This window comes from Exserohilum turcica, assembly GCF_000359705.1.
Source record: "Exserohilum turcica Et28A unplaced genomic scaffold SETTUscaffold_4, whole genome shotgun sequence".
NCBI classification, from domain to species: Eukaryota; Fungi; Ascomycota; class Dothideomycetes; order Pleosporales; family Pleosporaceae; genus Exserohilum; species Exserohilum turcicum.
Genome location: NW_007360247.1, coordinates 2565671 through 2578674, shown reverse-complemented (window position 1 = coordinate 2578674; position 13004 = coordinate 2565671). Strand labels below are relative to the sequence as shown.

Here is a 13004-nt window from a genome sequence, read left to right as displayed (position 1 = left end):
ATAGGCTACGAGCCTCACCTTTATCTAGTTAAAACCCCTCCTAAATATCGTAGCTAGAAACAACCTACTTAGATACTTGTAGGCCTTAAAACCCTACACGTCTTATATAGCCCTTCGGGCTGAAAAAGGACGTTAAACTATAATAATAATAATAATAATAATAATAATAAGCTTCAATAAGCTCCTGCGTTCCTATTAGCCCCTCTAGTCTTGGCATTAGAGCCTAAGCTCTGTGAGAAAATTCTCACAGGCGTGAGATAACGAAGGAAGGCCTCCTTCTTCTCCCTACTGCGCGCTAGCGCCTTAGCTGCAGGTGTTGAAAGTGCTGTTAGTCGAATTCTCGTAGTCGGTTCTCCTAGATAGCGTGCTTTCCTAGCGGTTTCCAGAAAATTCGAAGTTGGTGTTGGTTGGTCGGTCGATTAGTTGTAGTTATCTATCTACTTGGTACTATGGCTCCTAATACTAATTCTTACACCCGTGTCTTGATTGTAACGTTAAAGTCACCTCCTATTAGCAAGTTAACGTCACAGATCTTAGAGCTGACTGGTGTTAATCCTCGTACAGTTGATCGTATCTATAGTAGAGCTATCGCTGCTGGCTTTAAGCTAAACGTTCTCTCTCTTAAGATCCTTCCACAGCACGTTTAAGATGCCCCTCGCTCTAGCAGGCCTGCTAAGCAGACAGAGGAGGTAAAGGAGCAGATATTTTAACAAGTACGACGCGATAGATATGGACAAGAGAAGAGCTGCGCTGACCTTGCTAGTGCGCTTAGTCTCCAAGGAGTCGAAATCTCTGCCTCTACTGTCTAGAGGGTATTAAAAGAAGCAGGATACAAGAAGACTAAGCTAACAAGAAAGCCTAGGTTAACATAAGAGATGAGGAGTGCTCGTCTTAGATAGGCGATTAACTACAAGGACTAGACGTTAGAGGACTGGAAGAATGTTATCTAGATAGACAAGACGTCTGTAGTAATCAACCACTAACGTGGGGGCTATAGGATCTAGAGAAAAGCAGACAAGAGAGTAGTTAAGAGCTGTATCTGTGAGAGGTGGAAGGGATACTTTAAGTTTATGTTCTAGGGCTGCTTCTCGTATAACAAGAAAGGTCTATGCTATATCTACTAGCTAGAGACAAAGGCAGAGAAAGAGGATGCTGCTTAGAAGATTGAGCAGGTAAACGCTAAGCTTAAACCTCTACAAAGAGAGGAGTGGGAGCTGTCAGAGTCTATAAGGAGGACAGGGCTGCGCAACAAGCCTGGCAGAAAACCTCAATAGAGATGGACAGAGAATACAGGCAAGCTGGTGCGTAAGCCTGGAGGTGGTATAGACTGGTGGAGATATCAGAACTGTATTCTGATACCAAAGCTGATTCCTTTCGCCAAAGAGTGCCTCCAAGATAGACCTCAGACTGTCGTGATGGAAGATAAGGCACCTGCCCACGCCCACCACTATCAGAGTGTGATCTATAGTCTGCACGACGTCGAGAGACTACTCTAGTGTGGCAACTCGCTAGACTGTAACTATATTGAGCCGTGCTGGTTCTATATGAAGAGAGAGACTACGAAGAAAGGAGCTCCATAGTCAAGGGCTAAGGCAGTTAGAGTCTAGCAGAATTGCTAGAGAGACCTTTCTTAAGTTAAGATCTAAGCTTAGATTAAGCGGATTCTTATTTATGTCTAAAAGATAATTAAGCTACAAGGTGGTAATGAGTATATAGAGGGAAGAGACAAGCCTCGACTAAGGCGGCCGTACTTTGGCTGAATTATTCTTGGCAGACAGAACTTTTGAAAGGCACCTCCGTAAAGGGTTGGAGCATGCATGTAATTTGACTGACCCGTCTTCATCTTGTTTGCACCTGCACAACTTCACCATGGCGGACACCAAAACAGTCTCACTGGCGCTGCTCGCTGCCCTCGCACTTCCTGCTGTTGCAGCCGACCTTCCTGCAGGAGTTGTCGCCGTGCCTTTGGTCCGAGCACAGGCACTTGATGCATACTACGCAGAATTCCAAGTTGGAACGCCGCCGCAGAAGGAGTATCTCAAGGTCGACACTGGCAGCCCGTTTTATTCCTTCCTGGACCCGCGCAACCCCATGTGCACCCAAGCCTCGCAGCCTTGCAGTACTTATGGCACTTTCAACAACTTGACTTCTTCGTGAGTCATTACTATCGACATTTCTGTTCATGGCTCTCCTAACCACCCGTCTTGCAGAACTTGCCACTATGAAGGTGCCTATTTTGCGGATGGCCTGGCCCAACGCGGTTATGGTGACTTCCTCAACGACACTTTGATCCTGGGCGGCGTGACCATGCCAAACATGTACTTTGGCTACACATCTGGATATTCAACCATGAGTTACGTCTCGAACCCAACTGCCACCATTCTCGGTATGACCACACAAACATTTGCCCCGTCTCCGAACATACTCTGACAGTTTGCTTGCAATATCTAGGCTTGACGTTGAACTGCGCCGTGACTGGTCCACAATGTACATGGGCAGGACCGTACCTGTTACCGCAAATGAAGAATGCTTCCGTAATTGATATTATGGCAGCAAGCTTCTATCTTGGCCTGGATGATGCCAACGCCACTAATGCAATGATGCTTCTAGGTGGAGCCTATGACAAAGCAAAGGTCGACGGCGACTTGTTCACGCTGAACATGGTGGATCCACAGAGCATTTACCTCACTGACAGTCAAACAAACTATGTGAACGTCACGGCAATGGAGGTTGTCCTTGACGGTGGTAATCGCACTTCACAAACCTACGGAGACGAGGGTGTTGGTATCCCTATCTTGCTTGATACCGGTACCGCATCCTGGTACATGAGCGATTCAATTTTCCAGGCTGTCTACCAAGGACTTGGCGGCCAAGGCAGTGGTGATAATTTGAACCGTGTCCAAGTTATCGACTGCCTGTACCGTGATCCCAGCCATTCAAAGAGCTACATTTCCGTCGAGTTTGGCACTACTGGAAAGGTCCAAATTCCCCTGTCCAGTCTCGTATCCAAGTTTGCTGATGGCACATGTGGCTCCTTTATCACACCTCGCGGTGATAGTGCGAGCACAATGGGTGATACATTTCTTCGTGGCGTATACACCATCTTCGACGAAGAGAACTGGACAGTTACAATGGGTAATGTGAGGCACACAGCCGAGCAACAAATCGTACCATTCCCGAAAGGGGGGTTCAAGGCCAAGGCTTAGTCAGTCATGTGTTAGTGTGAGCAACACTTGAGTTCTCGCCATATTCTGAGACTCCATAATGTACCTGACAATACAACGCTGTAATTACTGCTACCCGCTTCCATCAATCTGCTCAATTGCACTTCCACCACCGTATAATTCCCTGGTACATTCACATGGTGGCTAGATAACATGTCTTTAGTCACAGTCATTCCCAGATATGATACGCAGTTACTGGATTGAACACTGCTTGTTGTTGCAGTTGCAGACCCAATTGATTTACTATGTTTGTCAACTGCCCGAACCCTTTGTTAATGACACCTTAGGACGTACTGCAGATCATTGTTTTTGCAAAACAAAAACATCATTGGACTCTAGAATCGGGTATCATTCGCAGTGGTAGTCGACTTGTCAAGTTTTACCAAGCGTGTCTTCCAGGTCTCTTATACTATTCTCGAGTACTACTGGTCTTAATTAAGATGCCATAAACTAGTTTGCTGCAGGTGCAAGCATAGCTTATTCATACAATGTACATCACCATAGTGTTATTGTGTAGTGACTACATACCCACTCGAATGTGTAAAGACTAGCAGAATTTGTTACAGAGATCCTTGAACCATTAGTTGCCTACAATGTGGCATACTAAACTAATCGCAGACAAAGCTTGGCACATGTCAACATAAGAACAGGAACTATGCAATTAATTAGGCTCTTTGAAGATATCATGCAAAATGCAAATGAAGTATGTATCAATGTAACCAACCATGTTACAATTGACGTAATTGCACTCTTGTGACAACGTTCTGGCCTCTGCATCGACGACTCTGACTAGATTATTCCCCGAACGGAAAACCAATCAAGCATCATATAAAAGGAATGCAAGTCTAGCTTAGATTTCTCTCCAGTTCTAAACTCTACTGAGACACAGCTGCTACGCAGTATACTACTCGGCGAAGAACAATACCTACTGCATCACGCGAGATTGTTTTGACCCGCCGAAAGCATGTGCTAATCTATTTCATTCGCAGAGAGCGCTCGTTGTTTCCAGTAACTCAGGAGGGCTTCCCATAGTCAATAAATCTCACACTTAGTTCAAGCAAATCTCTTCTGTCTGTCTTGAATACGTACCAACTGATTACTATAGGCTAGTTGAACACTTCAGCTACATATCGGTGTGGATCGAGACTAGCAAACCAATCCCTGGAGCTCTTGTTATCATCCTGTCCGGCGTTTCCGTAAGCAATCTTTATGAAAACATCCTTGATTGCCTCTGACATCTTGGTGCCACCGCAGACGAAGACTGTTGCACCACGATTCCACAGCTCTCTAAATTCCTTCCTCTCGGACCATACTCTTTCCTGAATGTATGCACACCCAAAAGCATCAGGTTCGTTTGGCGCTTTGCTGTAGGCGCGCATCACGCGGACAACACCGGATTTTTCGAAATCATCCATTTCAGCCCTGTGGAGATCATCATCGCGTCCTCGACAGCCAAAAAACAGTAGAGCCGGGGCAAGCGTCATGCCTGCCTTCTGCTGCAAGGCGCGTTCCTGAATAAAGCCACGGAAGGGTGCAAGACCTGACCCAGAGGCAATCATGATGATAGGGTAAGAGTTTGGGTCCTGGGGCGGATGGAACGCAGGGTTCGAGCGTCGCACAGAAACACGTACCACGGCGCCCGGCGAGAGATCATACAAGTGGTTAGAAGCGACACCAAGGAAGCGACCATGACCAGACCATGATACGGTATCTATAATAGACCATGTGATGGACGCGTGCGACGGGTTCCATTGGGGCGCTGACGAAATGGAATATGTACGTGGACGAAGTGGCAGTAGCATCTCTATGAACGCCTCGACAGGCAATGCAACGGATTCATACTGTCCAAGCAGGTCAAGAACTGATAGTCGTTTGTCTCGGACCTGGGTAGCGAAGTCGTCTTCTGCCAATTTCAGTAAAGCCTGTTTCGTCGGTTCATCCGACGCAGCACCAGCAAGTGCTCTGATGTTCTACAGCGTTTTCTATCAGCTTCGAACTCCGAATTGTTAGTGTGACCTTTACTCACCCGTGGAGTGGCTGGCTGGGAAAGCTCGACATACGCGCCGAATAAATCCGCCACTGAGATTGGGGTTGCTGTTGGAAGCTGCGTGGGCCCAGTAGCTTCAATTACAAGGACGCTGTCCCAAGCCAAGTGAAAGCGAGACAAAGCCCGCTGTACATTGGAAAGCGGATTCAACGGCAACACGGCCAGGTAGTCACCCGTATTGTATGTCATATCTTGTGGCAGTTGCAGTTCCATGTGGCATTTTCGAGAAGGAGACGCGGAAGTGGTCAGCTCAGAAGCGCTTGTGACAGTAGCTTCCAAAAACTCCTTCCGTTGGGTGTACGGACGCTGAAATGAAATTGTTAGTCTAGGTTGAGTGTCGCCCTGACTTTCAAGGAGCGCAGGAGTGAGACCCAGTGCGGGCCATAGGATACTCTCTTCCCACTTTTCCAAGTCTGAGAAGAGGTCGCTAACTGCTGCATTAGCGGCACCACGAGGCGCAACTCTTTGGGCCCCGCGTTGCTCGAGAAGCTCGTCGATAAGAATGGGTATCTTATAGAATGTCGTTGCCCAATCGTGATGCCCTAAGTTTGGTGAGCTATGCATTATACACGCAATCTGCAGTTCCACATACCACACCCAAAAACAGCATACGATACACCTTTCAGAGGTTCTCCCGTGAGCGATTTGAGCCAGTTGACGAACTCAGTCGCGTTATCAGCAGGCTTTCCATCATATGTCGATGCTACGATCAGAACAATCTGATTCGAAGTGAAGTTCTCCCGGGCGGCGTCCAGAGCATCTGTTGTTTGTACCGAAAAGCCATACTTTGCACAATCACTCGCAAGGAGATTTGCGAGGGACTCGCAGCTCCCACTGTTTGACCCGTAAAATATGGATACGGACCTGCCATTGCCCTGGCCCACCATTGATTCGTTTGCAGAAGATTTCGAATTCCCAGGCTTGCCGCTCTTTTGCGCTTGTCTCAAAGACTGCACGGATTCGGGAACCATCCCAGCGGTCGTTTTGTGCTCTCTCAATGTTGCACGGATCTTGAAGCCATCCGGTTTAATCGTCAAAGCCTCTCTTATTCGAAGTTGATAAGAAGGGTCATCCTCCGTGAAGGTAAAACTCTGTAGCAAAACAGCTACCACCTGAAAAGAGTTAGTGGCGTTTGAGCAGTAAGTAAAGGATAATACCCACCAACAATGCTTCCTGCCAGGCGAAAGCTCGCCCAATGCAACCTCGCTTTCCATTACCGAAGGGTTTCCATGAGTTGGCTGGTAGCTTGTGGAATCCCTCCTCTAGCATCCTCTCCGGTTTCCACTCTGTCGCATCAGGTCCATATACTTCTTTATCACAGTGAACTGCTTGAAGAATGGGGTTAATAGGTTCACCTTTTTTAACGGCATACTTCCCGCCTATGACATCATCCTTGAGGGCGCCTACTGTAAACGCCGGCGCTGTTGGCATGAGTCGTAGCGTCTCCCTCAGAATCGCATTGAGATACTCCAATTTCGACAAATGATTTACGGTGACTCGTTCTGTACCAATGACGTTGTCAACCTCCTGCTGAGCCTTTTCCATCGCCCAGGGGTTTTTGAGCATATAGTAAAATGCGAAAGAGAGAAGGCCTGATGTGGTCTCATGGCCGGCGACGAGAAATGTAATCATATTGTCTATGATTGACGAGTCACTCAAGCCTTCTCCAGTCTTGGGGTCAGTTTGATGTAGAAGAGCGTTCAAAAGGTCATCCGCGTCTACTGGATTCTGTCGCCGCTGGTCGACGACTTCCTGACTAAACTCCCTCATGGCTTTTATGTCCTCTTTGTTTCTTTTTTTCGCATGAAGCCATAGACTGTTGAACAAGTCCGGGAGCCCAGATTGCGTGTTGGTATCTTTCAAAAACCTATTCATTCTGTCGACAAAAGGATGCATGTTGTCGCGATAGAAGCTGTTGAAACGATAGCCCATTGCGCAGAGAGCGATTGTGTCCAATGTGAGGCGTGTGAAGTCCTCAGTAACTTCTATAGGGAACGTAGGACCATAACGACCCCTATTATACCCTATTGTTAGCGATGGATAGACTGAACGTACTGACACTCTAGCCTACCATTTGAGACATAGCTGTTGCGCAATGTCATTCATCTGATCAAACATTCCTCGGATCTTAGTCGGTCCAAAAACTGGCATAAGGATCCTGTGCGCGATATCCCAGTTGCGTTCACCCTCGTGCGCTGTAAAAAGGCCATCATGGACTGCCGACCTTAACAATTCCAACCCTGAGAAGACAATCTTGCAAAAGCGGCTCTCGTCGCATACCTCGTTTGTAAGTTGTACGTTGCCGACGAATATCTGCTTATGTCCAGCAATTGTCAGTTGGAAGACGGGCCCTGTCCGCGTCAGGTCAGCCACATGCTTAGATATGGCCTTGGATTACTGCGCAGCGAGCTTACCATATTCTTCAAACATGTTGACCAGCGATTGGATGCTGGCATCTAGATCGAGGTCAAATGTGTTACCGACAATAGGCAAGGCTGTAGAACAGTTAACACGGGTTTCAAAAAGGTAAGGGGGCTGTCCACACCAGAAGGGCCTGGAATTGGGACAAGTTGACGGTTCGGAGCCGACATGTTGTTGAGGTAGAGTCGCGACGAGTTTGTAAAATGGGGGGTTTTCTCGAGACAGAAGTTGAGATCTTCCTCTGACAACTAAGGGGCCAGCGCAACATGCAGTGTGTTAGACAGGGCTCACGGGGACGAAACAACAAAACCCAGTGTTCAGCAGCAATACAGAATATTTGATATTTGGTTCAATGGGGGAGTTTGGAATTGCACGGTTCGATATGCCGCCCGAGAAGCACATGGATGCGATTATATAGTGCCTGCATCCTGCTGGAATTCGGGCGCTGGTGAATGTTCCGGTCACTTGGCAGTTTAACCGTCTCGCGATTAACTCTCAGCCCAAGTGGACTGTGCATGGAGCCAAGCTTAAATTGTGAAGATCAGCCCTGCGCATTACTCGCGTCAGGACAGTAAGCTGCGCATTAGTCTTCAGACTTCATCCCCAGACCCAATTGGACTTTCAGAAATCCGGATTCATTCTCGATCCATGCCTTCGGATACCTTCGACCCCGACCAGACAGCTAGGGGGGCAGGTTTGGCGATGAGTCACATCAAATCTTCTTGAGCCAATGTGGCTTGGGTGCTCATATACCGTCGTAGGGGATATACCATGCATTCGCAACAAAATCCTAATACAGCTAGCTAGTCTCGTTTTTAGACACGTCCTCCCTATCCTACTATTCTTCTAACCCTAATCGATTGCGGCTGCTCTGATTGGTGACTAATTGCACGCCAAGCCATTCCGTCGGCTAGGTACACGTTACCTATGCTTTATGGCTTACCAGGCTGTGCCGGTGTGGGCTTACGAAGCCCCGGCAAATACTGTGCATTCTCCCCCACAGATGCCCATGGCTGTCAGCATCGCGATTGGTTTGCCCTCGGTAGCCTAGCTGAATAAGAACACCTGACACTACTCAAAACCAGCACGTACCACTCGACTCAACATCGCCCTGCTGCACAGGCCAAGATCGAAACTATATTTTAGGTGCACCAGCCCGTGGCGGTGTGAGCTTACGAAGCCTCGGCAACTCTTGTGGTTTCTACCAAGAAAGTGCGATACCCACGTGTGGATAAGTGCAGTTGGGCCACTGAAATGTGGGTTTGAGAAGTAGTGTTCTCGTCCCTATCCATCTTTCACGTTGATTTACAGAGACGCATATCAGCTAATATCCTCTAAGAACAGAGCAGCGCCCAAACGAGAATAGTTCACGTCACCTTCACCGGAAGGACCGCGCAGCAACCATCTTGAACATTTTGTTCTCGTGCTTATTTTGGTGAGTACGGACATTTGTTGACCGCATCAGAGTATGAGAAGTACGTGGAATGGAGAGAAGCCTGGTCACCCCCAGGTTGCAGCTAATGCCTTTGGCCGACATCGTTCTAATGGCGTACATGATCCAGATCCGGTCCCAAACAACTCGACCCCGTCTTCATCTACCAACGAGATGATTCCATTGGCTACCACCACTCTCCCACGCCTTGATTACTCTCTTCGCGATCGCAGGGTAAGGATAGGCATCTTTTGGATGCTTGTCTTTTTCGATTCTGTCGCGTTACCCGTCTTACTTTACTTCATATTATGGTATGGCACAGATTTGGAACACAATATTGGTACGCAGTCTATTAAACTTCATCTTGCCTTGAGGACTCTACTGACTTCATGCCTATAGTATTTGGCATAATCACAGCTGTTTTCGGAGGCACGGCCATTTTAGAATACTTTCAGCGATTTTGGAGACTCTGCAAAAAGAATTCAACGTGTCGGGCAATTGGCGCGAGAAGATTTTCAGTAAGCGCATCCTGTGCCCGATTGTTCCCATGCTGCCTATTTCTGAATCTATGAAACAACAGTGTGATTGGTTCCAATGGAACATGACTGTAGCCTTTGTCATCATTATAGTAGAGCTTGTTATTGGCACATTGCCAAAAGAACCCATGGTCCGCGTCCTGGCGATGCCACTGCCTTCTCTCCTCGCATTTTTTGGACTGGAGTTGAGTCTCTTGGAGCTCATGTACGTTTTTCATTTGCACGCCCCATTTCGCATATCGTCAGTTGCTAGAGGAGAGAATCTGCGGCCTGCTATCTATCCACTCATAGAAGATATCATTGCTGTAGATGGCGACGGCGGGACTGCGTACAGGATGCGACTCAATCAGAGGTATGAGGCAAGTCCATACTTTAGGCTGATGTTGCACCGTCTATCAATGTTTTGGGCGCTACCAGCATTGTTAATGGCTGTTGGAACCACATACATGATTTTCTCGGTGAGGAGAGATACTGCTTATGTTGTGAGTGGACTGCATCTTTTCTAGTCTCGCCTATTCGATTTCTCTCTCCCAGTCATTCTTCCTCCTACATCTGATCACTTCCATCCCCGAGCAATATACTTCAACGGAATTACTACTAACAAAGCATGCTTAATAGTTAGGGTGGTTTGTGCCATTCATCTGGTCCGGTATATGGTCAATTGTCACAACTAAATGGGTGCAGCGTGACTTGGAAGTGGAGCAAATGCTTTGGGACGGACAAGTACCAGCTCGATCATGACGTTTCTGGACTCGCAATAGAATTGGAAGATAGGCGTTAAAGTCACTCTGTTCGGATTTGTTGCGATAGTTTGGAATAGCTGGAGATGTATAGAGCGGGCGACTAAAATGTATCCTTGTAATTGATCATAACTTTATATAAATATTTGATTATGAAGAACTATTATCTACTATCAAGTAACGTTCGCGATTAATCGTATGGTTACTAAAGTCTCTTCATCGCAACAGTAATGGCGAAGATTAATTCCTAGTCTTTCTCGATTAAATAGTTGTTAGCTTTCCTTGTTGTTGTGCCTAAAGGTTCTGAAGGGTAGGCTTGTTTAGTTCACTTAGTACCTACCGGATACGAGCAAGTGTCACACGCATTCTTAGTGCAGCTATCCACACTATGTGGATAGTTATCGTCACAGTAACCTAGGCAGGGGCCTAGCTGGTTAGGGCCGCCATTCAAGTAATCGTTATTTGGGGGCTGGCATACTGCCATCACTGCAGCGGGAAGTGCGAGAAAGAGGCTCAGGGGAAACTTCATGGTAATAGATGTTTGACACTAGAGGATGTGAGAGTGCTTGATATCAAGGAGGTAGTCTAAGAGCTTATACTGGATATAATCAATTCTTATACGATAGGCGGAGATTTCGCGGTCGAACTACCATGCTACATTATCTCTATTAGCTGTTTTAGGTATTCTAACGATCTTATTTACCACGCCTTTTCAGCCTGATCTGCTTTTATAGCTGATACCCCACTATTTGCGGCATTTTTGCTATTCTACTAGCCAACTTAAATTCTACGCTGTCAGCACTATTCTTTAATAGCTGTTAGCGATGATCTACAAATAGGTAACAGCATATAATTTCCAAATCGTTTGCGAAACGATTTCAGGCATCACGTGTGATGAAATACATTGACAAAGATAATACCAAGACCTAAATATAACCTATTATTTTTTATAGTGTTTTTATCTATAACGTGTTTCACCAGTAAGCAGGCCACCCCAGTATGTGGGCCACTTCCCTATAATATCCCACCTTTGCAACAACAACGCGTAATGTCTTAACAATGCAACGCGTTAAAAACTTATACTAAAGCAGATCTATTTCTTGCTATTACTAATCTTGATTTTAAACAAATTTAGAGTGAACGACGCGCTGCTGCCGCCTATAGCGTCCCACGAACAACAATCCAGCGTCGACGAGCTAGACAGCGCCCTCAAAGCGATTGGGAGCCACCAGCAAGGCGCCTAACAAAACTAGAAGAGGAGGCTATTACTATGCGTGTAATAGTCGAGGCTGAGCGAGGACTACCCTGTGGGAAAGACGACGTGCGAGATATGGCCAACAGACTGCTCCGAGAGCGTGGCGGGAAGGAGGTGGGCAAGAACTGGGTTGATAGGTTTGTCCAGCGCAATCCTGAGCTGCGTACGCGCCAGAGCCGTCCATATAATTACCAGCGAGCTCTCTACGAAGACCTAGCGCTTATTAAGGGCTAGTTTAAGCTAGTTTAGAATATAAAGGCAAAGTATAGTATCATAGACAAAGATATCTATAACTTTAATAAGACTAGCTTTATTATAAGCAAGATTTTATTACAGTTAGTTATCATAGGCTTAGAAAAACTAGAGAGAATAAAGAAGATCTAGCTAGGCAATCGTGAGTGGGTTACGCTAATATAAGGCGTTAGCGCAACAGGCACGCGTATCCTAGCGTTTCTTATCTTCGCTAGCAAGGTTCTAATCTCTACCTAGTTCACGGAGGATCTGCTACGCGACTAGGTGATCTAAGTTAGTCCTACTAGCTAGACGAACAACAATCTAGCGCTTGACTAGCTTCGTTACTTTAATTCCTATGCGCGGCCTGTGGGGACGCATAGGCTGCTTATTATTGACGGCCATGAGAGCCACTGCTTAGTGGATTTCCGAGATCTCTGCGAAGAGATGAAAATAATCCTCCTCTGTATGCCTCCCCACTCGTCGCACCTCTTACAGCCTCTTAATGTGGGCTGCTTCTCGCCGTTAAAGCGCGCGTATGGTGATGCTATCTTGGTCTTAGCACGCAATCGCATCTACTATATTAGCAAAGAAACCTTTCTACTAGCGTTTAAAAAGGCCTATTATAAGGCTATTACACTAGAAAATATCCACAGAGGGTTCTAAGGTGCTGGACTTTCACCACATAATTATAACGTTGTTTTATCACAGCTTAACGTCATGCTGCGTACGCTAACTCCACTAGCGCAAGAGACTACTGCTTGAGAGCTAAAAACGCCGCGCAACGCGCGCGAAATAGAGGCGCAGGCTACGCTTATTTAAAACTATATGCAAATCTAGCAAGGGTCTCCTACAAGTTCTCTTAAGAAGCAGATATAGCAGTTAAGTAAAGAAGCTTAGCAGATAGCTTATAATATAGTGTTAATATAGGAGAAACTTAATCGCCTTAAAGCTATAATTACTAAAGTAATAAAGCAAAAAACTTGTAAGAGGCGCTATGTACAAGCAGAGGGGTCCTAGACAGTTAGCTAGATAGCTAATTAGATCGCTAAGGTAGAGGGTGGTAGCTATTGTAATGGGCGGGCCCAACGGGCCGAGCGTACGACTACTTACGCCAT

General features: G+C 46.5%; 4 protein-coding genes across 4 annotated transcripts; 3 read left to right on the top strand and 1 right to left on the bottom strand.

Annotated features, from left to right (window-relative positions):
- Positions 1-449: 449 nt before the first annotated feature.
- SETTUDRAFT_92948 (uncharacterized protein) lies at positions 450-647 on the top strand (the record flags this gene model as incomplete). The annotated part of the gene is made up of 1 exon (XM_008030508.1): positions 450-647. The coding sequence occupies one exon, from the start codon at positions 450-452 to the stop codon at positions 645-647; it is 198 nt and encodes a 65-aa protein (XP_008028699.1).
- Positions 648-1869: 1222 nt separating this feature from the next.
- Positions 1870-3206, top strand: SETTUDRAFT_33386 (uncharacterized protein; the record flags this gene model as incomplete). Its single annotated transcript, XM_008029941.1, has 3 exons — positions 1870-2153; positions 2211-2386; positions 2452-3206. The coding sequence occupies 3 exons, from the start codon at positions 1870-1872 to the stop codon at positions 3204-3206; spliced, it is 1215 nt and encodes a 404-aa protein (XP_008028132.1).
- Positions 3207-4298: 1092 nt separating this feature from the next.
- On the bottom strand, positions 4299-8018 carry SETTUDRAFT_139399 (uncharacterized protein). Its single transcript, XM_008030507.1, has 7 exons — positions 7817-8018; positions 7686-7766; positions 7343-7622; positions 6433-7285; positions 5864-6383; positions 5251-5813; positions 4299-5194 (listed from the first exon to the last, which is right to left on the bottom strand). Exons 1-7 carry the CDS (start codon positions 7860-7862, stop codon positions 4331-4333), a joined length of 3207 nt encoding a protein of 1068 aa, XP_008028698.1. The 5' UTR covers positions 7863-8018; the 3' UTR covers positions 4299-4330.
- Positions 8019-9254: 1236 nt separating this feature from the next.
- SETTUDRAFT_172818 (uncharacterized protein) lies at positions 9255-10520 on the top strand. The gene is made up of 4 exons (XM_008030506.1): positions 9255-9464; positions 9524-9642; positions 9705-10142; positions 10279-10520. The coding sequence occupies exons 1-4, from the start codon at positions 9299-9301 to the stop codon at positions 10399-10401; spliced, it is 846 nt and encodes a 281-aa protein (XP_008028697.1). The 5' UTR covers positions 9255-9298; the 3' UTR covers positions 10402-10520.
- The last annotated feature ends 2484 nt before the right edge of the window (positions 10521-13004 follow it).

What these genes read in the sequence shown, in the direction of transcription:
- SETTUDRAFT_172818 (XM_008030506.1), top strand. Translation starts at nt 9,299, where the DNA reads ATGATTCCATTGGCTACCACCACTCTCCCACGCCTTGATTACTCTCTT. An exon ending in TTGGCGCGAGAAGATTTTCA is followed by an intron (nt 9,643 to 9,704) that starts GTAAGCGCATCC and finishes ATGAAACAACAG; the next exon opens with TGTGATTGGTTCCAATGGAA. An exon ending in GGAGAGATACTGCTTATGTT is followed by an intron (nt 10,143 to 10,278) that starts GTGAGTGGACTG and finishes CATGCTTAATAG; the next exon opens with TTAGGGTGGTTTGTGCCATT.
- SETTUDRAFT_139399 (XM_008030507.1), bottom strand. Translation starts at nt 7,862, where the DNA reads ATGTCGGCTCCGAACCGTCAACTTGTCCCAATTCCAGGCCCTTCTG. An exon ending in CCCAATTCCAGGCCCTTCTG is followed by an intron (nt 7,767 to 7,816) that starts GTGTGGACAGCC and finishes ACTGTTCTACAG; the next exon opens with CCTTGCCTATTGTCGGTAAC. An exon ending in CCTGGCAGGAAGCATTGTTG is followed by an intron (nt 6,384 to 6,432) that starts GTGGGTATTATC and finishes AACTCTTTTCAG; the next exon opens with GTGGTAGCTGTTTTGCTACA.